The sequence below is a fragment of the Coregonus clupeaformis genome, chromosome 15, assembly GCF_020615455.1.
Source record: "Coregonus clupeaformis isolate EN_2021a chromosome 15, ASM2061545v1, whole genome shotgun sequence".
NCBI lineage: Eukaryota > Metazoa > Chordata > Actinopteri > Salmoniformes > Salmonidae > Coregonus > Coregonus clupeaformis.
This window is the reverse complement of record NC_059206.1, coordinates 17,733,701-17,757,352: the sequence shown is the minus strand read 5'-3', so window position 1 is coordinate 17,757,352 and position 23,652 is coordinate 17,733,701. Positions and strand designations below refer to the sequence as shown.

Below are 23,652 nucleotides of genomic sequence, written 5' to 3'. Positions count from 1 at the left end.
CATACATACAGTGCATTCGGAAAGTATTCAGACCCCTTCACTTTTTCCACATTTTGTTACGTTACAGCCTTATTCTAAAATGGATTAAGTAATTTAAAAATCCTAATCAATCTACACACAATACCCCATAATGACAAAGTGAAACAGGTTTTTAGACATGTTTGCTAATTTATTCACACACAAAAAAAAAGATCCCTTATTTACATAATTATTCAGACCATTTGCTATGAGACTCGAAATTGAGGTCATGTGCATCCTGTTTCCATTGATCATCCTTGAGATGTTTCTACAACTTGATTGGAGTCCACCTGTGGTAAATTCAATTGATTGGACATGATTTTGGAAAGGCACACACCTGTCTATATAAGGTCCCACAGTTGACAGTGCATGTCAGAGCAAAAACCAAGCCATGAGGTCGAAGGAATTGTCCGTAGAGCTCCGAGACAGGATACCAACACGTTTCTGCAGCATTGAAGGTCCCCAAGAACACTGTGGCCTCCATCATTCTTAAATGGAAGAAGTTTGGAACAACCAAGACTCTTCTGAGAGCTGGCGCCCAGACAAACTGAGCAATCGGGGGAGAAGGGCCTTGGTCAGGGAGGTGACCAAGAACCCAATGGTCACTGACAGAGCTCCAGAGTACCTCTGTGGAGATGGGAGAACCTTCCAGAAGGACAACCATCTCTGCAGCACTCCACCAGTCAGGCCTTTATGGTAGAACCACTCCTCAGTAAAAGGCACATGACAGCCCGCTTGGAGTTTGCCAAAAGGCACCTAAAGGACTCTCAGACCATGAAACCAGATTCTCTGGTCTGATGAAACCAATATTGAACTCTTTGGCCCGAATGTAAAGCGTCACGTCTGAAGGGAACCTGGCACCATCCCTACGGTGAAGTATGGTGGTGGCAGCATCGTGCTGTGGGGATGTTTTTCAGCGGCAGGGACTGGGAGACTAGTCAGGATCGAGGGAAAGATGAATGGAGCAAATTACAGAGAGATCCTTGATGAAAACCTACTCCAGAGCGCTCAGGACCTCAGACTGGGGTGAAGGGTCACCTTCCAACAGGACAACGACTCTAAGCACACAGCCAAGACAACGCAGGAGTGGCTTCGGGACAAGTCTCTGAATGTCCTTGAACGGCCCAGCCAGAGCCTGGACTTGAACCCCATCTAACATATCTGGAGAGACCTGAAAATAGCTGTGCAGCGACGCTCCCCATCCAATCTGACAGAGCTTGAGAGGATCTGCAGAGAAGAATATGAGAAACTCCCCAAATACAGGTGTGCCAAGCTTGTAGCGTCATACCCAAGAAGACTCGAGGCTGTAATCGCTGCCAAAGGTGCTTCAACAAAGTACTGCGTAAATGGTCTGAATACTTATGTAAATGGCATATTTAGTTTTTTTTTTTTATACATTTACAAAAATGTCTAAAAACCTGTTTTTGCTTTGTCATGATGGGATATTGTGTGTATAGATAAAAATATTTTTATTATTATTTTTTTTTTTAATAACTCAATTTGGAAAAAGTCAAGGGGTCTGAATACTTTCCGACTGCACTGTAAGTAGGCCAGTTGTAAAATAAATGTAATTAGCCTATTGCTGTCATTTGTTGGGTAGCCTACAGTATAGGCACTCACCTTTTTGTTGGTGTAATATAGGCTGTTCAAAACTTTTGTGACGGTTTAAAACAGTTTCTTTAAATATGCAACACGTATTTTTTTCATTCTGTTGAGCCATTTGCTTTGGCCAAATTAAGTTCCAACTGTAATGTTTGCCGCAATATAATGGAATTACTATGTTACTCGCACTCAAACCATGAAAAGGAAAAACCAAGTAGACCGAGATGAAAAAATAAACGTAATGTAATGCCGCAATATACAGTGAGGGGAAAAATGTATTTGATACCCTGCTGATTTTGTACGTTTGCCCACTGACAAAGAAATGATCAGTCTATAATTGTAATGGTAGGTTTATTTGAAAAGTGAGAGACAGAATAACAACAAAAAAATCCAGAAAAACGCATGTCAAAAATTTTATGAATTGATTTGCATTTTATTTGGGGAAATAAGTATTTGACCTCTCTGCAGATGTTCTCCAAGTCATTAAGGTTTCGAGGCTGACGTTTGGCAACTTGAACCTTCAGCTCCCTCCACAGATGTTCTATGGGATTAAGGTCTGGAGACTGGCTAGGCCACTCCAGGACCTTAATGTGCTTCTTCTTGAGCCACTCCTTTGTTGCCATGGCCGTGTGTTTTGGGTCATTGTCATGCTGGAATACCCATCCATGACCCATTTTCAATGCCCTGGCTGAGGGAAGGAGGTTCTCACCCAAGATTTGACGGTACATGGCCCCGTCCATCGTCCCTTTTGATGTGGTGAAGTTGTCCTGTCCCCTTAGCAGAAAAACACCCCCAAAGCATAATGTTTCCACCTCCATGTTTGACAGTGGGGATGGTGTTCTTGGGGTCATAGGCAGCATTCCTCCTCCTCCAAAGACGGCGAGTTGAGTTGATGCCAAAGAGCTCCATTTTGGTCTCATCTGACCACACCACTTTCACCCAGTTCTCCTCTGAATCATTCAATGTTCATTGGCAAACTTCAGACGGGCCTGTAAATGTGCTTTCTTGAGCAAGGGGACCTTGCGGGCGCTGCAGGATTTCAGTCCTTCACGGCGTAGTGTGTTACCAATTGTTTTCTTGGTGACTATGGTCCCAGCTGCCTTGAGATCATTGACAAGATCCTCCCATGTAGTTCTGGGCTGATTCCTCACCGTTCTCATGGTCATTGCAACTCCACAAGGTGAGATCTTGCATGGAGCCCCAGGCCGAGGGAGATTGACAGTTCTTTTGTGTTTCTTCCATTTGCGAATAATCACACCAACTGTTGTCACCTTCTCAACAAGCTGCTTGGCGATGGTCTTGTAGCCCATTCCAGCCTTGTGTAGGTCTACAATCTTGTCCCTGACATCCTTGGAGAGCTCTTTGGTCTTGGCCATGGTTGAGAGTTTGGAATCTGATTGATTGCTTCTGTAGACAGGTGTCTTTTTATACAGGTAACAAACTGAGATTAGGAGCACTCCCTTTAAAAGTGTGCTCCTAATCTCAGCTCGTTACCTGTATAAAAGACACCTGGGAGCCAGAAATCTTTCTGATTGAGAGGGGTCAAATACTTATTTTACCTAATTTAAATGCAAATCAATTTATAACATTTTTGACATGCATTTTTCTGGATTTTGTTGTTGTTGTTCTGTCTCTCACTGTTCAAATAAACATACCATTACAATTATAGACTGATGATTTCTTTGTCAGTGGGCAAATGTACAAATACTTTTTTCCCTCACTGTAATATCCTGTTCATATTTTCCCTATAAACAATGGGTGTACTTACTTTTGATATTAATAAAGTTTAGGAACTTTTGTGAATGTTTGGTGTGTTTTGGCTATGATAGGCTTTAGCTACTGCAGGCCGGTGCAAACCGGTGCTCCAACTGACTCTGACAGTTACATTTGAGGTGAGGAAGAATGTTTTAGGCCTATCAGAGTAACTCCTTTAATCTAACAATATAATGCTCATCTTTATCAAAAATATTCTGATCGAAATTAACGATTTAGCCTCCTTCTGTACGCCAATATCTGTATAGCAGTAGTAGACTATCAGGGTCAGTTTGGGTCTGTGTTTCCACAGTCCTTTTTCTGAACGGGTCTGACTGTCCTCGGGTCCATTCGGAACGGCTCTCCATAAAAAAATTACAATGTTTTTATGCATATCGGGTTGGGTGGGAAAGCCACGGGTCCAACTTTTTGGACCTGTGAAGACCTCTAGTGGGCACTATTTTGTTTATGAACTGTGCTGCAAAAGAAAGATAGACAAAGTAGGCAAATAGCCTCATCACTGGACAGTGGGTAGCCTACTTTGATTTTCTTTATTTTGTAAGCCTTTTTTTATGTCATTCGATTTTTTGTTTAATATGCATTAGCCCACACAGGCAGTCGGCCTACAAGATGTCCATTTGTTTCACATTTTGTTTTGTTTAAGCAAAACGATAGGCTACAGTTCAATAAGCCTTTTCAAATGAATAGGCCTAAATGCTCAAGAAAAAAGTAATTGTTCAATAAATTGTTGAAGTTCAAAATACCTTAATTGTACAGTGTATTTTCACAAAAGTATGTGCAAGGTGTCAGTTTAGGCCAGTGATGGGCAACTTTGATGGGGGTGGGGGCCACAGAGTTAATTTCGTGCAATTCTACCGATTTTGACAGTGTTGGAGAGGAAAATGTGCTGTTTTACAGTAATTTCCTGCAATTCTACAAATTGTTCCAAAGGGTGGTGAGCGACGTTTGCAGGTTGTAATGTAATATATATACATACATACATACATACATACATACATACATACATACAGTGGGGGAAAAAAGTATTTAGTCAACCACCAATTGTGCAAGTTCTCCCACTTAAAAAGATGAGAGGCCTGTAATTTTCATCATAGGTACACGTCAACTATGACAGACAAATTGAGGAAAAAAAAATCAAGAAAATCACATTGTAGGATTTTTTATGAATTTATTTGCAAATTATGGTGGAAAATAAGTATTTGGTCACCTACAAACAAGCAAGAGTTCTGGCTCTCACAGACCTGTAACTTCTTCTTTAAGAGGCTCCTCTGTCCTCCACTCGTTACCTGTATTAATGGCACCTGTTTGAACTTGTTATCAGTATAAAAGACACCTGTCCACAACCTCAAACAGTCACACTCCAAACTCCACTATGGCCAAGACCAAAGAGCTGTCAAAGGACACCAGAAATACAATTGTAGACCTGCACCAGGCTGGGAAGACTGAATCTGCAATAGGTAAGCAGCTTGGTTTGAAGAAATCAACTGTGGGAGCAATTATTAGGAAATGGAAGACATACAAGACCACTGATAATCTCCCTCGATCTGGGGCTCCACGCAAGATCTCACCCCGTGGGGTCAAAATGATCACAAGAACGGTGAGCAAAAATCCCAGAACCACACGGGGGACCTAGTGAATGACCTGCAGAGAGCTGGGACCAAAGTAACAAAGCCTACCATCAGTAACACACTACGCCGCCAGGGACTCAAATCCTGCAGTGCCAGACGTGTCCCCCTGCTTAAGCCTGTACATGTCCAGGCCCGTCTGAAGTTTGCTAGAGTGCATTTGGATGATCCAGAAGAGGATTGGGAGAATGTCAGATGAAACCAAAATAGAACTTTTTGGTAAAAACTCAACTCGTCGTGTTTGGAGGACAAAGAATGCTGAGTTGCATCCAAAGAACACCATACCTACTGTGAAGCATGGGGGTGGAAACATCATGCTTTGGGGCTGTTTTTCTGCAAAGGGACCAGGACGACTGATCCGTGTAAAGGAAAGAATTAATGGGGCCATGTATCGTGAGATTTTGAGTGAAAACCTCCTTCCATCAGCAAGGGCATTGAAGATGAAACGTGGCTGGGTCTTTCAACATGACAATGATCCCAAACACACCGCCCGGGCAACGAAGGAGTGGCTTCGTAAGAAGCATTTCAAGGTCCTGGAGTGGCCTAGCCAGTGTCCAGATCTCAACCCCATAGAAAATCTTTGGAGGGAGTTGAAAGTCCGTGTTGCCCAGCGACAGCCCCAAAACATCACTGCTCTAGAGGAGATCTGCATGGAGGAATGGGCCAAAATACCAGCAACAGTGTGTGAAAACCTTGTGAAGACTTACAGAAAACGTTTGACCTGTGTCATTGCCAACAAAGGGTATATAACAAAGTATTGAGAAACTTTTGTTATTGACCAAATACTTATTTTCCACCATAATTTGCAAATAAATTCATAAAAAATCCTACAATGTGATTTTCTGGATTTTTTTTCCTAATTTTGTCTGTCATAGTTGACGTGTAGCTATGATGAAAATTACAGGCCTCTCTCATCTTTTTAAGTGGGAGAACTTGCACAATTGGTGGCTGACTAAATACTTTTTTCCCCCACTGTACATACAGTGGGGAGAACAAGTATTTGATACACTGCCGATTTTGCAAGTTTTCCTACTTACAAAGCATGTAGAGGTCTGTAATTTTTATCATAGGTACACTTCAACTGTGAGAGACGGAATTTTTAAAAATATTTTATTTATTTAACCAGGTAAGCTGGTTCTCATTTACAACTGCGACCTGGCCAAGATAAAGCAAAGCAGTGCGATTTAAAAACAACAACACAGAGTTACATATGGGGTAAACAAAACAAAGTCAAAAATACAACAGAAAATATATATACAGTGTGTGCGAATGTAGTAAGTAATGGAGGTAAGGCAATAAATAGGCCATAGTGCAAAATAGTTACAATTTTGTATAACACTGGAATGATAGATGTGCAAAAGATGATGTGCAAATAGAGATACTGGGGTGCAAATTAGCAAAATAAATAACAATATGGGGATGAGGTAGTTGGGTGGGCTAATTTCAGAAAGGCTGTGTACAGGTGCAGTGATCGGTAAGCTGCTCTGACAACTGATGCTTAAAGTTAGTGAGGGAGATAAGTGTCTCCAGCTTCAGAGATTTTTGCAGTTCGTTCCAGTCATTGGCAGCAGAGAACTGGAAGGAATGGCGGCCAAAGGAGGTGTTTGCTTTGGGGATGACCAGTGAGATATACCTGCTGGAGCGCAGACTACGGGTGGGTGTTGCTATGGTGACCAGTGAGCTAAGATAAGACAGGGATTTGCCTAGCAGTGATTTATAGATGACCTGGAGCCAGTGGGTTTGGCGACGAATATGTAGTGAGGGCCAGCCAACAAGAGCGTACAGGTCACAATGGTGGGTAGTATATGGGGCTTTGACAAAACGGATGGCACTGTGATAGACTACATCCAATTTGCTGAGTAGAGTGTTGGAGGCTATTCTGTAAATGACATCGCCGAAGTCAAGGATCGGTAGGATAGTCAGTTTTATGAGGGCATGTTTGGCAGCATGAGTGAAGGAGGCTTTGTTGCAAAATAGGAATAAGATTCTAGATCTAACTTTTGATTGGAGATGTTTAATGTGAGTCTGGAAGGAGAGTTTACAGTCTAACCAGACACCTAGGTATTTGTAGTTGTCCACATACTCTAGGTCAGACCTGCCGAGAGTAGTGATTCTAGTCGGGTGTGCGGGTGCAAGCAGCGTTCGGTTGAAGAGCATGCATTTAGTTTTACTAGTGTTTTTAAGAGCAGTTGGAGGCTACGGAAGGAGTGTTGTATGGCGTTGAAGCTCGTTTGGAGGTTTGTTAACACAGTGTCCAATGAAGGGCCAGATGGTGTCGTCCGCATAGAGGTGGATCCGAGCGTCACCAGCAGCAAGAGCGACATCATTGATATACACAGAGAATAGAGTCGGCCCGAGAATTAAACCCTGTGGCACCCCCATAGAGACGGCCAGAGGTCCAGACAACAGGCCCTCCGATTTGACACATTGAACTCTATCTGAGAAGTAGTTGGTGAACCAGGCGAGGCAGTCATTAGAGAAACCAAGGCATGGGCAAGTTGCAGCGGAGGGTGCAGAGCTGGTGGCCGGGGTAGTGGTAGCCAGGTGGAAAGCATGGCCAGCCGTAGCAAAATGCTTGTTGAAATTCTCGATTATTGTAGTTTTATCGGTGGTGACAGTGTTTCCTAGCCTCAGTTCAGTGGGCAGTTGGGAGGAGGTGCTCTTATTTTCCATGGACTTTAGAGTGTCCCAAAAGCTAGCCTTTGCTTTCCTAACTGATTGTTTATATTGGTTCCTGACTTCCCTAAAAAGTTGCATATCGCGGGGGCTGTTCGATGCTAATGCAGTACGCCACAGGATGTTTTTGTGCTGGTCAAGGGCAGTCAAGTCTGAGGAGAACCAGGGGCTATCTAAAACAAAAGTCCAGAAAATCACATTGTATGATTTTTAAGTAATTCATTTGCATTTTATTGCATGACATAAGTATTTGTACCAACCAGTAAGAATTCCGGCTCTCACAGACCTGTTAGTTTTTCTTTAAGAAGCCCTCCTGTTCTCCACTCATTACCTGTATTAACTGCACCTGTTTGAACTCGTTACCTGTATAAAAGACACCTGTCCACACACTCAATCAAACAGACTCCAACCTCTCCACAATGGCCAAAAAGACCAGAGAGCTGTGTAAGGACATCAGGAATGGGCTACAGGACAATAGGCAAGCAGCTTGGTGAGAAGGCAACAACTGTTGGCGCAATTATTAGAAAATGGAAGAAGTTCAAGATGACGGTCAATCACCCTCGGTCTGGGGCTCCATGCAAGATCTCACCTCGTGGGGCATCAATGATCATGAGGAAGGTGAGGGATCAGCCCAGAACTACACGGCAGGACCTGGTCAATGACCTGAAGAGAGCTGGGACCACAGTCTCAAAGAAAACCATTAGTAACACACTACGCCGTCATGGATTAAAATCCTGCAGCGCACGCAAGGTCCCCCTGCTCAAGCCATCGCATGTCCAGGCCCGTCTGAAGTTTGCCAATGACCATCTGGATGAGCCAGAGGAGGAATGGGAGAAGGTCATGTGGTCTGATGAGACAAAAATACAGCTTTTTGGTCTAAACTCCACTCGCCGTGTTTGGAGGAAGAAGAAGGATGAGTACAACCCCAAGAACACCATCCCAACCGTGAAGCATGGAGGTGGAAACATCATTCTTTGCGGATGCTTTTCTGCAAAGGGGACAGGACGACTGCACCGTATTGAGGGGAGGATGGATGGGGCCATGTATCGCGAGATCTTGGCCAACAACCTCCTTCCCTCAGTAAGAGCATTGAAGATGGGTCGTGGCTGGGTCTTCCAGCATGACAACGACCCGAAACACACAGCCAGGGCAACTAAGGAGTGGCTCCGTGAGTAGCATCTCAAGGTCCTGGAGTGGCCTAGCCAGTCTCCAGACCTGAACCCAATAGAAAATCTTTGGAGGGAGCTGAAAGTCCGTATTGCCCAGCGACAGCCCCGAAACCTGAAGGATCTGGAGAAGGTCTGTATGGAGGAGTGGGCCAAAATCCCTGCTGCAGTGTGTGCAAACCTGGTCAAGACCTACAGGAAACGTATAATCTCTGTAATTGCAAACAAAGGTTTCTGTACCAAATATTAAGTTCCGCTTTTCTGATGTATCAAATACTTATGTCATGCAATAAAATGCAAATTAATTACTTAAAAATCATACAAAGTGATTCTGGATTTTTGTTTTAGATTCCGTCTCTCACAGTTGAAGTGTACCAATGATAAAAATTACAGACCTCTACATGCTTTGTAAGTAGGAAAACCTGCAAAATCAAATACTTGTTCTCCCCACTGTGTGTTTGTGTATGTGTGTGTGTGTGTGTGTGTGTATATGTATATATATATATATATATATATATATTTCAGCCACACCTGTTGCTGACAGGTGTATAAAATCGAGCACACCAGCCATGCAATCTTCATAGACAAACATTGGCAGTAGAATGGCCTTACTGAAGAGCTCTGTGAGTTCCTACAAAAAAAAATGATCAGAGCGGGCTGCCAGTTGCCCATCTCTGGTTTAGGCTATTGTTTGCCATTTTTTGTTTTAGCAAAACATTAGGCTACTGTTCAATAGGCATAATTATTCAATAAATACATTTTGAATAAAAACGTCATTGTTGAAGAGACAAAAAGGGAACTAACTGTACAGTGCATTTTCTATATTTGCGGGTTTGGGTCAGGTGCGTGCCTCAGAATTTCACTATCACATAGCCAGGCGGTTATGGATGGGTTATTAGTAATTGCGGCTGGGTGCTGGTGAACAAACCGCTGACCCGCGCATCACTAACACAAACAAACAATAATCAATATGTGTGTTTGTCCTACAGATGTTGTCCACGGTGCTGAACATCATCATCTTTGAGGACTGCAGGAACCAGTGGTCCATGTCCAGACCTCTACTGGGCCTCATCCTGCTCAACGAGAAGGTACAGGTACACAACCACAACCACACACCCATTATCCCACCACTCCCTGGAAGACATGTGCAGGGGTTAAAGGATTTTCGTCATATTGATTCTGGAGAGGCCATTTTTTTAGATCCGCAATAAAAATCTCCGGGGGGCTTGTTTGAAGATTACATGGCCTAAATCAGAAGCCTGTCTGTTCTACGAAATATATTCCCATTTTTTATCTGTTATGTTGTGTGCACTGAACTGACATGCATACACTGAGTTTACAAAACATTATGAACACCTGCTCATTCCATGAGACTGACCAGGTGATTCCTATTGATATCACCTGTTAAATCTACTTCAATCAGTGTAGATGAAGGGGAGGAGACCGGTTAAAGAATGATTTTTAAGCCTTGGGACAGTTGAGACATGGATTGTGTATGTGTGCATGGGCAAGACAAAATATTTAAGTGCCTTTGAACGGGGTATGGTAGTAGGTGCCAGGCGCACCGGTTTGAATGTGTCAAGAACTGCAACGCTGCTGGGTTTTTCACGCTCTACAGTTTCCCGTGAATCAAGAATGGTCCACCACCCAAATGACATCCAGACAACTTTGGGAAGCATTGGCGTCAATCCAGCATCCCTGTGGGCCAGCATCCCTGTGGAACGCTTTCGACACCTTGTAGAGGCATGCCCCGATGAATTGAGGCTGTTCTGAGGGCAAAAGGGGGTGCAACTAAATATTAGGAAGGGGTTTCTAATGTTTTGGCCTTTGTTTAAAAAAATGGGGATCCCAGTTCTCCATTGCTACCACCATACTACGTTTATTTCTCTACTCCTTCAATTGCGCGAGTGGAATCGTTTTATAAATGCAGTTGCAACCAGAGTTTCAAGCATGATTTAGGTGCAGCTGCACAACAGAGCTCTTAAAGGGACAATGGCTTCTTAAAATTGCAATCACGTACTTTGTAATAGAAACCCCCCTAAAAACATTTTAGGAAGGGAATCATATAATTATTTATAATAAATCAGGAGGTTGTGTCCAATGGGGTAAATGCAGAAGGACAAACCCATGCTTCAGCCTATGTACATTTTATAGCCACTATGCTGCATCAGTTGGGCTACAGGTGATCATGCTTATTGCTAATAGCACATCTGATAATATAGACCAGGCTGTATGTATGGTCCAAAATGTTAAAGTAATTGTTTTAATGTTTACCAATATGTTATTTGGCTCATTTCTGGAGGTGGAAATTATATTTTAGATGGTGTCATTATTCTTCATTCATTTTGGAGTAGAATGTCTTTTTAAAAAGTCTAAGCTTCTGTCCTACATAAAAAATTATCCCGGGGAAGACCCCAGACCCCCTAAGCAAGTTTAATACATGTTCAAAATTAACCCCTTTCCCTAAAAGCATGATCCCCTAAAAGCATGATGCTAATGACTTTCTTACATGAAAGGGGAGGTTAACCTGGCCCCAAACAATCAATCTGAAATCGACTTAAATTTCAGTCATGGGATTTTTTTTGTTGCTTTAATCCCTGCATGTGGCAATTGTTACTGAGTGGACTGTCCTGGCTAAAAAAGGAAAAAAACCTGACACAGCCTCTACCTGTGTGTATATATCTCAATTTATGCAGTATTTTGCAGATCAGAGAAACTGAATTTTTGTCTGTGTGTGTAGTATTTTGCAGACCTGAGAAACAGTATTGTGAACAGCCAGCCTCCAGAGAAGCAGCAGGCCATGCATCTCTGCTTTGAGAACCTGATGGAGGGGATAGAACGCAACCTGCTAACCAAGAACAGAGACAGGTACACACAATCCCAGCCACCCTCTATCCACACATGATAACTGTGTGCGCTGACTGTGTGTGCAGTAACTGTGTGTTAACTCTCTCTGTATTAATTTGTGCAGGTTCACCCAGAATCTGTCGGTGTTCCGGAGGGAGGTGAACGACAGCATGAAGAACTCTTCTTACGGAGTCAACAGCAATGACATGATGAGCTGACATTCCACACAAACACACACACACCTGCTCCACACAGAGCAGCTTCCCCCAAACTCAACTCCTCCTCTCACCCCTCCTCCCCCTTTTGGTTCCCCCCTCCTTTTTATAGAAGCCTATATAAATATACAGATCTATTTTAAAGCCAGTTTGTAGAGGTCACCGGAGGTCGCTCTGCTGCTCGCTGGGAGGAGAGGGAGAGAAGGAGGATGGACGGAGGATACCTCTACACATTCTGGAGGGAGAGAATCTGCAGGAGAGGAGGAGTGAGGGGATGAACGAGGAGAGCGGGTGAAAAGGGGGAAGCTGGTAAATGTAGTTCTCTGCTTCTGCCTGCCTTGTATAGAAACACAACAAAACAAGTGTACATTTTTTTTCATAACATTTTGAACAATGTTTATATTGATTGAATTTAAAACAAAATGAGAAACGTGTGATTGAACTTTTTACAGTGTAGTGAGTCAGTGCACCTGTTTGTCTGTGTGGGGAGCAAACTTTCTACAGGGATGAGAGGGAGGAGAGAGCACTAGAGCTGCAAAGGGGCAGAGAAAGTGTGTGAGACGGAGTGGCTGTGTTGTACATGTTCCTCTGGCCCTCTAATTTGAGCGATGTAAATACCCACCTCCCTTACTCCCTAGGCACTGCCCCTAGACACTTACCCTAGCACCGAGACACTTTGCCTAAAAAATGATTGCTTGTTCCATTAGGATTGGGTGTAGGTGGGGGGCAGGGTTATATGGGTTAAAGTTATGCTCCACTTTACCCTCTGGTAGGCTGGTTGGAGCTGACACTAACTTTTTGGGGGTAAGTTGGGTTAGGGGAGGGGTGAAGTGTCTGAGCAGGCTAGTGTGTAGGGGTCACAGATCTGATAACTCAACGGAAAGGAGCGTCGCTGCAGTGACTGAGTGTGTGACCTCCCAGGGTGCTGTGAAGGAGCTGTGAGCTCCAGCCAGAACCTACCTGGACATTCTAGAACATTCAGCACTCGTCTCCAAACTCCCTGAAGGATTGTTTATTTCTAAATGAGAAAATGAAGAATAATGCAACCTTTAGTAGAACAGAGCTGTGTATTATGGATATGGATGATAGGAATAAGAATACAGAACTCTGTATTAGAGGAGATGGGGGTTCAGAGTTCATTAGCAACTTGTGCTACTCTACAGATGTTGCTGCTAACTGTTTGTGACGACTAGCTCATCTCTAACCATGTTGATTTGACTTCCTGGTTTCTATTGTTTTGGTTCCCTGAAGTTTGTGTGTGTTGGATCAGTAGCTTGGTTCTCTGATGTGAGTGTGTTGGATCGGTAGCTTGGTTGAGTTGTGTGGATGTCGGCTACATTATTATAGTGTCAGCATTGACTGCAAATAAACGTCATTTGGTTTGTATACCACGCTGTCACAGAGTTCTTCCACTGCACAACATGGGTCATGTCTTTAGTGTGGTGCAGACTAGCAAGGTAATATCTTCATAAGGATTTAACAAACATGTTGATTCCAGACTTCCATTTATTCATATTTATGTATTTTTACAATTCACGAGACTAGTCAGTGAATGCAGTCGGATACACACCGGCAAATAAAAAAGGACACCCTATTTCCTATATAGTGCACCACTTTTAGCCAGCGCTCTGGTCAAAAGTGGTTCACTATAAAGAATGTCATTTGAAACAAACTTTGTACAAAAACAAGAACCTAGTCATACCCAGAAATTATTGCCACAAATACGAGGAAACCTAATTACATATACAATGCCTTCAAAGTATTCACACCTTGACCTTTTCCACATTGTTCACCCCAAAAATGACAAATCCATTTTATCCCACTAACAATCTACACAATAAAAAAAAAAAAAATTGTTGAATAAAACCTAATCTTGATTAGATAAGTATTCAACCCCCTGAGTCAATACATGTTAGAATAATCTTTGGCAGCGATAACAGCTGTGAGTCTTTCTGGGTAAGTCTAAGAGCTTTGCACACCTGGATTGTATAATATTTGCACACTTTTCAAAATTCTTCAAGCTCTGTCAAATTGGTTGTTGATCATTGCTAGACAGCCATTTAAGTCTTGCCATAGGTTTTCAACCCGGTTTAAGTCAACTGGAACATTCAATGTCGTCTTGGTAAGCAACTTGTGTATATTTAGCCTTGTGTTTTAGGTTATTGTCCTGCTGAAAGGTGATTGTCTTCCAGTGTCTGTTGGAAAGCAGACAACCAGGTTTTCGCCTGTGCTTAGCTCTATTCCATTAATTTTTATCCCCAAAAAACTCCCTAGTCCTTGCTGATGACGAGCATAACCATAACATGATGCAGCCACCACCGTGCTTGAAAATATTAAGTGGTGATCAGGGATGTTGGATTTTCCTCAAACATAACGTTTTGTATTCAGGACAAAGTTAATTTATTTGCCAATTGTTTGCAGTTTTACTTTGGTGCCTTATTGCAAACAGGATGCATGTTTTGGAATATTTGTATTCTGTACAGGCTTCGTTCTTTTCACGCTGTCATTTAAGTTATTATAGTGGAGTAACTACAATGTTGATCTATCCTCAATTTTCTCCTATCACAGCCATTAAACTCACCATTGGCCTCATGGTGAAATTCCTGAGCGGTTTCCTTCCTCTCCGGCAACTGAGTTAGGAAGGACGCCTGTATCCTTGTAGTGACTAGGTGTATTGCTACACCATCCAAAGGGATATTCAATGTGTTTTTTTTTTTTAATCTACCAATAGGTGCCCTTTGCGAGACATTGGAAATTCACTGCTCAACTGAGGGACTTTACAGATAATTGTATGTGTGGGGTACAGAGATGAGGTAGTCGTTAAAATAATGTTATACACTTATTGCACACAGTGAGTCCATGCAACTTATGTTACTTGTTTAACACATTTTTACTCCTGAACTTATTTAGGCTGGCCATATAAGGGGTTGAATACTTGACTCAAGGTTTTTCATTTTTTATTGATTTTCCAAAATTTCTAAAAACATAATTCCACTTTGACATTATGGGGTATTGTGTAGACCAGTGACACAATTGCAACTAAACTCATTTTAAATTCAGGCTGTAACAACAAAATGTGGAAAAAGTCAAGGGGTGTGAATACTTTGAAGGCACTGTAGCTACCATGATCAGTTTGGACATCAGTACACGCACTCATACACACAGTGGGATGCAGGCTGGTGTGTGGGGGGTGGACCTCTGGGCCACGTTCAGTAAGAAAACGTTGTAGACAGAAATGTCATGAATTGTTTGTTCTACATAATATCTATGAACATTCCACAACGTGGTGCCCTGCTGAACGTGCCACTGGTCTAGTATCCAGTAGACCTGATATGTGGACGATCACAGGAAAAGTGTAAGGAGATGGATGTTAAGCCTGGTAACCAGGGCTGTTGAAACATCTGTTCCTGGGATAGAGGAGGTTGGGTTTATAGGGGTGTTAGACTAGGCTAAAGAGGTTATAAGGTATGGGTTAAGAAGGCTGTTTTTTTGCCTGGAATACAGGGGTGTTGAATCCTTCTCTGTTCCTAGCGATCTCGATGGCAAAGAACTGGATCCTGGTGGCTGCAGGAACAACATGATCACAGTTAACACTGATGTAGCCACCTTTAAACAGTGACAACGTTTTGTGTGTGTAATAGTGACTGACTGAACATACCAAATATGGTGTTTTCCTCTGTGTAGTCCCTCTCACAGTCAAGTCGTAGCAAAGTCCCGTAGTTAAAGTCCTCCACCACCCCGTCAAACTGGTTACAGAACGGACGCCACTTCTATAGACGCCAACACAGACAAGGTTAGTTTCTCTCTCACACTCTTCCTCCGTCCCTTTTTTCTGACTCCTGTAACACACACCCAGTCCCCTACCTCTTTGGCATCTGCGGTTTTGAGCATGTCTGGGTCCAAGTTCTTGATGTTGAGGTCTGAGAAGGATTCTCTGAAGGACGTATAGATCCGGTCATCCACCTTGGTCAGCTTCAGATTACTAGGGTCTACCGACGAGATCAGCTACACACACACACACACACACACAATTAGCTGGAGGGGAGAAGGACTAGATCAGTGCAATGTGGCTGCTAGTATTGGTATTATGCTCCACCTACCCATATAAAAAAAAATACATACTATGGTCTAAATCAGGGGTGTCAAACTCATTTTAGCTCAGGGGCCACATGGAGGAAAATCTATTCCCAAGTGGGCCGGACCGGAAAAATCATGGTATATATATATATAACTTAAAAACAACAACTTCAGATTGTTTTCTTTGTTTTAATACGATCAACATACAACATGGAGCCTGAGGACAGTGTGTCCAAAATAGTACAAGCACAACATCACTATTAATCATAAAACACGTCAAGTTTATTTGAAAATTCTAAAGAAAAATAACACAAACACACAATGCCTCCGTGATTAACAGAACTGTTTCACAGATCACAGAACTATATCAGGGTGTCATTTCTCAGGCAGAAATGTAGATAAAAATAATGAAATCCTGTTCCCCAAACAAGTGCAAGAACCACAGAGTCAAGAATAGGTTAAATATACAAATAAAATAAAATCAATTAAAAACAATAGCACATCAACATAAAAACATAAAGCTGGAGCCTGAGGACAGTGTCCAAAAGCACATCACTATTAATCATAAAACACCAAGTTATTTGAAAGTTCTGAGGACAAAGAACACACAAACACACAATGCCTCAGTGATTAACAGAACTGTTTCACAGATCACAGAACTATATCAGGGTGTCATTTCTCAGGCAGAAATGTAGATAAAAATAATGAAATCCTGTTCCCCAAACAAGTGCAAGAACCACAGAGTCAAGAATAGGTTAAATATACAAATAAAATAAAATAAATTAAAAACAATAGCACATCAACATAAAAACATATAACATAAAGCTGGAGCCTGAGGACAGTGTCCAAAAGCACAACATCACTATTAATCATAAAACACCAAGTTATTTGAAAGTTCTGAGGACAAAGAACACACAAACACACAATGCCTCAGTGATTCACAGAAGTATATCACAGATCACAGAACTATATCAGGGTGTCATTTCTCAGGCAGAAATGTAGATAAAAATAATGAAATCCTGTTCCCCAAACAAGTGCAAGAACCACAGAGTCAAGAATAGGTTAAATATACAAATAAAATAAAAACAATTAAAAACAATAGCACATCAACATAAAAACATATAAACATAAATCTGAAAGCGTTGCTCAAACTCCCGTAACAGTCCCGTTATTTTATCTTTGAACCGCTTCATGTCTGCCACATGTTGGGTCGCGCACACATTTTTCAGACAGGGGAAGTGAGCTGCATCACCACCGGCAAGTTGCGTCTCCCACAATGACAGCTTCAACTTGAAAGAACGTATGCTGTCATAATACTGCGTGACAACTTTGTTGCGCCCTTGCAGCTGTTTGTTCAAGTTATTCACGTGCTCTGTAACATCCACCATAAATGCAAGGTCCGGCATCCATTCTGCGGAATGAAATTCTAACACTGGTTTGCCCTTTTCTTCCATGAACTGTTCAATTTCTTCTCGTAAATCAAAGAAACGCCTCAGCACAGCACCTCGGCTTAACCATCTTACCTCAGTGTGGTATGGCAGGCCATAGATGTGGTCTTTCTCTCTGAGAAGGCTGTCAAACTGACGGTGATTCAGGCTTCTGGATCGGATGAAATTAACAGTTTGGATGACCACCTTCATGACGTTATCCATCTTTAATGACTTGCAACACAAAGCCTCCTGGTGCAAAATGAAAAGTCAAAAATCACGTCCTCCATTTGCAGATTGCACTTTCTCTCTGAACTTTGTCACAACGCCTGCTTTTTTCCCGATCATTGAGGGCGCACCATCTGTAGCCAGGCTGACAGCGCGGGCCAGTCCACTCCGACCCTGTCCAGCGCGCCGACGAGTGCGGTAAAAATATCAGCTGCTGTCGTTGTATCTGTCATCGGCACCAACTCCACGAACTCCTCGGTGACGGTCAATGTGTCATCAACTCCGCGGATGAAAAAATGGCCAGTTGTGCAACATCTGTAATGTCCGTGCTTTCATCAATTGCAACCGAAAACGCAATAAATGACTAACTTTTTGCTTCAACTGGCTGTCCAAATCCACTGAAAGATCGGAAATCCTGTCTGCAACTGTGTTTCTTGTCAGGCTGATATTTGCAAAAGCCTGCCGCTTTTCAGGGCACACAATCTCTGCTGCCTTCATCATGCATGTTTTTACAAATTCACCCTCACTAAATGGTTTTGAAGCCACTGCGATTTCATTAGCAATGAGGTAGCTAGCTTTCACTGCAGTGTCACTGATGTCTCGGCTGTGAGTAAACACAGACTGCTGTTTCTTCAGACCCGCCAACAGTTCCTTCACCTTCTCTCATCTCCGTGGTCCTTGAAAGTTGTCATATTTGTCGGCATGAAGACTCACATAGTGGCGACGAAGGTTATATTCTTTCAGCACTGCAACATGCTCTGAACACACCAAACATACAGCTTTCCCATTCAATTCCGTGATTAAATAGGATAACCATTTTTCTTGGAACACTCTGCACTCTGTGTCCACTTTTCTCTTTTTTGACAGAGACATATTGGGGCAATGAGGGTGCCAAAGCACATAATGTTAAAAGTAGAAGCCGTAATAAATATCGCGGGCAAAACAAAGTAGTTCATTGGCTGCACGTGCTTGACCTACTTGCTCTGCCCCGGTATAAACAGTTTGCTTGCTTAACACAATTGCTATTGCGCCATCCAGTGGACGCAATTGGAACAGCAGTTTATTTTATTGAATAAACTGCTGTTTAAACTCCCCAAAATCATCTCGCGGGCCGGATTAAACCCGTTTGCGGGCCTGATCCGGCCCGCGGGCCGTACGTTTGACACCCCTGGTCTAAATACTGTAGTATTAGTGTTTTTGCAGACATTACTGTAGTATTTACTGTTAACTATAGTAATTAATGTAGTGTTTCTGCGAACTGTAGTACAGGTATTCAACTGGTGGGTCGCGACCCAAATTCGGGTCTCGGGAGGTTTTGAATGAATATCTATATGTACAGTGCCTTGCAAAAGTATTCATCCTCCTTGGCGTTTTTCCTATTTTGTTGCATTACAACCTGCAATTTAAATGGATTTTTATTTGGATTTCATGTAATGGACATACACAAAATAGTCCAAATTGGTGAAGTGAAAAAAATAACAGAAGTGGTGCGTATTCACCCCCTTTGCTATGAAGCCCCTAAATAAGATCTGGTGCAACCAATTACCTTCAGATGTCACATAATTAGTTAAATAAAGTCCACCTGTGCGCAATCTAAGTGTCACATGATCTCAGTGTATATAAACACCTATTCTGAAAGGCCCCAAATTCTGCAACACCACTAAGCAGCTCTCCAAACAGGTCAGGGACAAAGTTGTGGAGAAGTACAGATCAGGGTTGGGTTGTAAAAAAATATCAGAAACTTTGAACATCCTACGGAGCACCATTTAAACCCATTATAAAAAAATTGAAAGAAAATGGCGCCAAGAGGGCTGCCCACCAAAACTCACGGACCAGGCAAGGAGGACATTAATCAGAGAGGCAACAAAGAGACCAAAGATAACCCTGAAGGAGCTGCAAAGCTCTACAGCGGAGATCGGAGTATCTGTCCATAGGACCACTTTAAGCCGTACACTCCACAGAGCTGGGCTTTACGAAAGAGTGGCCAGAAAAAAAGCCATTGCTTAAAGAAAAAAATAAGCAAACACGTTTGGTGTTCGCCAAAAGGCATGTGGGAGACTCCCCAAACATATGGAAGAAGGTACTCTGGTCAAATGAGACTAAAATGTAGCTTTTTGGCCATCAAGGAAAATGCTATGTCTGGCACAAACCCAACACCTCTCATCACCCCGAGAACACCATCCCCACAGTGAAGCATGGTGGTGTCAGCATCATGCTGTGGGGATGTTTTTCATCGGCAGGGATTGGGAAACTGATCAGAATTGAAGGAATGATGGATGCCGCTAAATACAGGGAAATTCTTGAGGGGAACCTGTTTCAGTCTTCCAGAAATTTAGACTGGGACGGAGGTTCACCTTCCAGCAGGAAGTATATTTTATATTTGATAATCTTCAAATAGCCACCCTTTGCCTTTGACAGCTTTGCAAACTCTTTGCATTCTCTCAACCAGCTTCAACTGGAATGCTTTTCCAACAGTTCCCACATATGCTGAGCACTTGTTGGCTGCTTTTCCTTCACTCTGCGGTCCGACTCATCCCAAACCATCTCAATTGGGTTGAGGTCGGGGGATTGCGGAGGCCAGGTCATCTGATGCAGCACTCAATCACTCTCCTTCTTGGTAAAATAGCCCTTGCACAGCCTGGAGGTGTGTTGGGTCATTGTCCTGTTGAAAAACAAATGATCATCCCATCTGGTTTGGGCTCAGTGGGACTGCGTATCGCTGTAGAATGCTGTGGTAGCCATGCTGGTGAAACAGCAAAGCACCCCCACACCATAACAGCTCCTCCATGCTTTACGGAAATACACATGCAGAGATCTGTTCACCCACATTGCGTCTCACAATGACATGGCGGTTGGAACCCAAAATCTCCAATTTGGACTCCAGACCAAAGGACAAATTTCCACCGGTCTAATGTCCATTGCTCGTGTTTCTTGGCCCAAGCAGGTTTCTTCTTCTTATTGGTGTCCTTTAGTAGTGGTTTCTTTGCAGCAATTCAACCATGAAGGCCTGATTCACACAGTCCCCTCTGAACAGTTGATGTGTCTGTTACTTGAACTGAAGCATTTATCTGCAATTTCTAAGGCTGGTAACTCTAATGAACAACTTATCCTCTGCAGCAGCGTTAACTCTGGGTCTTCCATTCCTGTCGCAGTCCTCATGGGAGCCAGTTTTATCATAGAGGTTGATGGTTTTTGCGACTGCACTTGAAGAAACTTCTAAGTTCTTAATTTTCTGTATTGACTGACCTTCACGTTTTAAAGTAATGATGGACTGTCGTTTCTTTTTGCTTATTTTAGCTGTTCTTGCCATAATATGGACTTGGTATTTCACCAAATAGGGCTATCTTCTGTATACCCCCCCCCCCACACACTTCCACCCAGTTCTCCTCTAAATCATTCAGATGTTCATTGGCAAACTTCAGACGGCCCTGTATATGTGCTTTCTTGAGCAGGGGGACCTTGCGGGCGCTGCAGGATTTCAATCCTTCACGGCGTAGTGTGTTACCAATTGTTTTCTTGGTGACTATGGTCCCAGCTGCCTTGAGATCATTGACAAGATCCTCCCGTGTAGTTCTGGGCTGATTCCTCACCGTTCTCATGATCATTGCAACTCCACGTGGTGAGATCTTGCATGGAGCCCCAGGCCGAGGGAGATTGATAGTTCTTTTGTGTTTCTTCCATTTGCGAATAATCACACCAACTGTTGTCACCTTCTCACCAAGCTGCTTGGCGATGGTCTTGTAGCCCATTCCAGCCTTGTGTAGGTCTACAATCTTGTCCCTGACATCCTTGGAGAGCTCTTTGGTCTTGGCCATGGTGGAGAGTTTGGAATCTGATTGATTGATTGCTTCTGTGGACAGGTGTCTTTTATACAGGTAACAAGCTGAGATTAGGAGCACTCCCTTTAAGAGTGTGCTCCTAATCTCAGCTCGTTACCTGTATAAAAGACACCTGGGAGCCAGAAATCTTTCTGATTGAGAGGGGGTCAAATACTTATTTCCCTCATTAAAATGCAAATCAATTTCTAACATTTTTGACATTCGTTTTTCTGGATTTTTTTGTTGTTATTCTGTCTCTCACTGTTCAAATAAACCTACCATTAAAATTATAGACGGATCATTTCTTTTCAGTGGGCAAACGTACAAAATCAGCAGGGAATCAAATACTTTTTCCCCTCACAGTATGTTTATTTTTATTTTAAAAAAATACTCCGATATGAACTTAAACCTGGTAGAAACTGTAGAGATTACAATGAACTTTTTCAAAAATAATTTCATCTAAAAAAGTATTAAATCACAGTATTTTCAATATAGAGCTATTAGCAGCACTATTTGTATTGATTTTTGTCGTCTCAAGCCAGTGAGTTTATTAACATTCTTCAAGAACGTATTTATTGACAAAGCGGTGGGAATGTTGTTCCCTTGTCATAATTGCTACATTTACTATCAATATAGCATGAAAAATAGTTTTCCAGATTGTATTTTGGCGATTGTTTTTCATGATGTGAATATTGGGTCACGACAGACAACCTGGTTCAATTTGGGTCCTGAGGCAAAACCTGTTGATCCACTGCTGTAGTATTTACTGTAGTGTTTTTGTTTTATCTTTGACATAGAAGTGGAGGATTTCTCCTTGAGGAAACCTACTGGAGAAATACTAAGAGCACATTTTCCATAACCTGTAGTAGGTAGGTAGGACTGGGATCTGAACGGATAGTTCAGAGCTTCTGTTCTTCTCTATAACCTGTATGGAACACAATATGGTCTATACTTGGCATGTAGGTTTCTCACTTATGGGTGGCACAAATTGGGATATGGGGCAGGGTATATGCAAATTAAATACTATAGTATTTACTATAGTAAACTAGTATTTTTTTCATGTGAGTAGTTTGCAGGTGCTTGTGAGAAAGAGATACTCACATTAAAGTAGATCTCTGCATGATTGTAAGCCTTCATCGCCCACATCACCTCCAGTTGAGGCTGACACACACACACACACACAAAGGTTAGCTGCAATGTTGGGAAAGAGTTCTCAAGGTACTGTTTTACACCTGTTGTATCCTGTGCACGTGGCGAATAAACTTTGAAACTAACACACACTAGAATACTATTGTGTAGTGAGCTTGTCAGAGACGAAATCTAAACAGACCGTGTGTTACTCACATCGTTCCCATAAGCCTCAGCTGGTAGAGACAGAGCCTGTGCGGCTGCTGTAACTCCCTCCACGCCCTGAATAACATAACAGAATCATTAACAAAATGTAAGTATTACAATTGATATCACACCCTAAATAACACGACGAAATGTCATTGGCATTAGTAATTCAATATTACTGTTATTGCTACAGTAATGGTAAGCACATGTTTAGCTCAATCAATGTTGTCCTCGTTTACCGTTTAGCCAGCGACATTTTAAACAGCAGGCCGGCTTCAATCCAAATAAAACATGCATCATATACTTTAACACTTCACTTACATATGCAGCTACAATATACCGGGATATGACATGTACATTAAGTTCAAATACTGTTATTTAATCGTGTGGATTCTCACCAAAGAAGCAAATCCATTTCCTGACGCCATAGCTGTAAACTTTGACCCGATGACGTCACGTCGTTCTGTTTAAAGGGCCCAGGTCTTGCGTCCTTACACTTTTTTTGTTTTTTTGACCATTTACAGCAGGGGTGTCAAACTAATTTTTCAACATTTGAAAAAGATATTCCTTTATCCATCGTTTTTGCCATTTTCGATACTCCCTGTCTGTTTATCTTTCATTTCGATGATTAATAGAGAGCTGTATACAGTCAAGAAACTGTATAAGTGTAGGTCCATTATCATTTCTACACAGTTTTGATTTGCTTTGACGTTTTAGTCATTTAGCAAACTCTCTTATCCAGAGCGACCTAAGTGCCTTGCTCAAGGGCACAGACAGATGTTTCACCTAGTCTGATCTGGGATTCGAACCATCGACCTTTCAGTTACTCTTAACCGCTTTAGGCT

The 23,652-nt window shown here is 42.3% G+C and overlaps 2 protein-coding genes across 5 annotated transcripts in view; one reads left to right on the top strand and one right to left on the bottom strand.

The window, feature by feature from the left end:
* The window catches only part of LOC121582223 (exportin-7), a 37,601-nt gene extending 24,293 nt beyond the window's left edge, over positions 1-13,308 (top strand). For 2 of the 4 annotated variants that reach the window (XM_041897892.2, XM_041897891.2), the window contains exons 27-29: positions 9,850-9,948; positions 11,601-11,728; positions 11,832-13,308. In XM_041897892.2, coding sequence (XP_041753826.1) covers positions 9,850-9,948; positions 11,601-11,728; positions 11,832-11,925 — 321 coding nt within the window. In that variant the 3' untranslated portion in view covers positions 11,926-13,308. Of the gene's footprint in view, positions 1-9,849; positions 9,955-11,600; positions 11,729-11,831 lie in introns of all 4 variants that reach the window. The other 2 variants (XM_041897890.2, XM_041897889.2) reach the window with 1 other exon arrangement.
* A 1,663-nt stretch (positions 13,309-14,971) lies between these two features.
* LOC121582222 (protein PBDC1) lies at positions 14,972-23,271 on the bottom strand. The gene is made up of 6 exons (XM_041897888.1): positions 23,206-23,271; positions 22,817-22,882; positions 22,574-22,633; positions 15,787-15,927; positions 15,581-15,692; positions 14,972-15,486 (listed from the first exon to the last, which is right to left on the bottom strand). Exons 1-6 carry the CDS (start codon positions 23,233-23,235, stop codon positions 15,395-15,397), a joined length of 501 nt encoding a protein of 166 aa, XP_041753822.1. The 5' UTR covers positions 23,236-23,271; the 3' UTR covers positions 14,972-15,394.
* Between the last annotated feature and the right edge of the window lie 381 nt (positions 23,272-23,652).

Coding starts and splice junctions, on each gene's coding strand:
- LOC121582222 (XM_041897888.1), bottom strand. CDS start 23,235: ATGGCGTCAGGAAATGGATTTGCTTCTTTG. Junction 22,883..23,205: donor GAAATGGATTTGCTTCTTTG/GTGAGAATCCAC, acceptor TATGTTATTCAG/GGCGTGGAGGGAGTTACAGC. Junction 15,487..15,580: donor AGAGGAAAACACCATATTTG/GTATGTTCAGTC, acceptor TTGTTCCTGCAG/CCACCAGGATCCAGTTCTTT.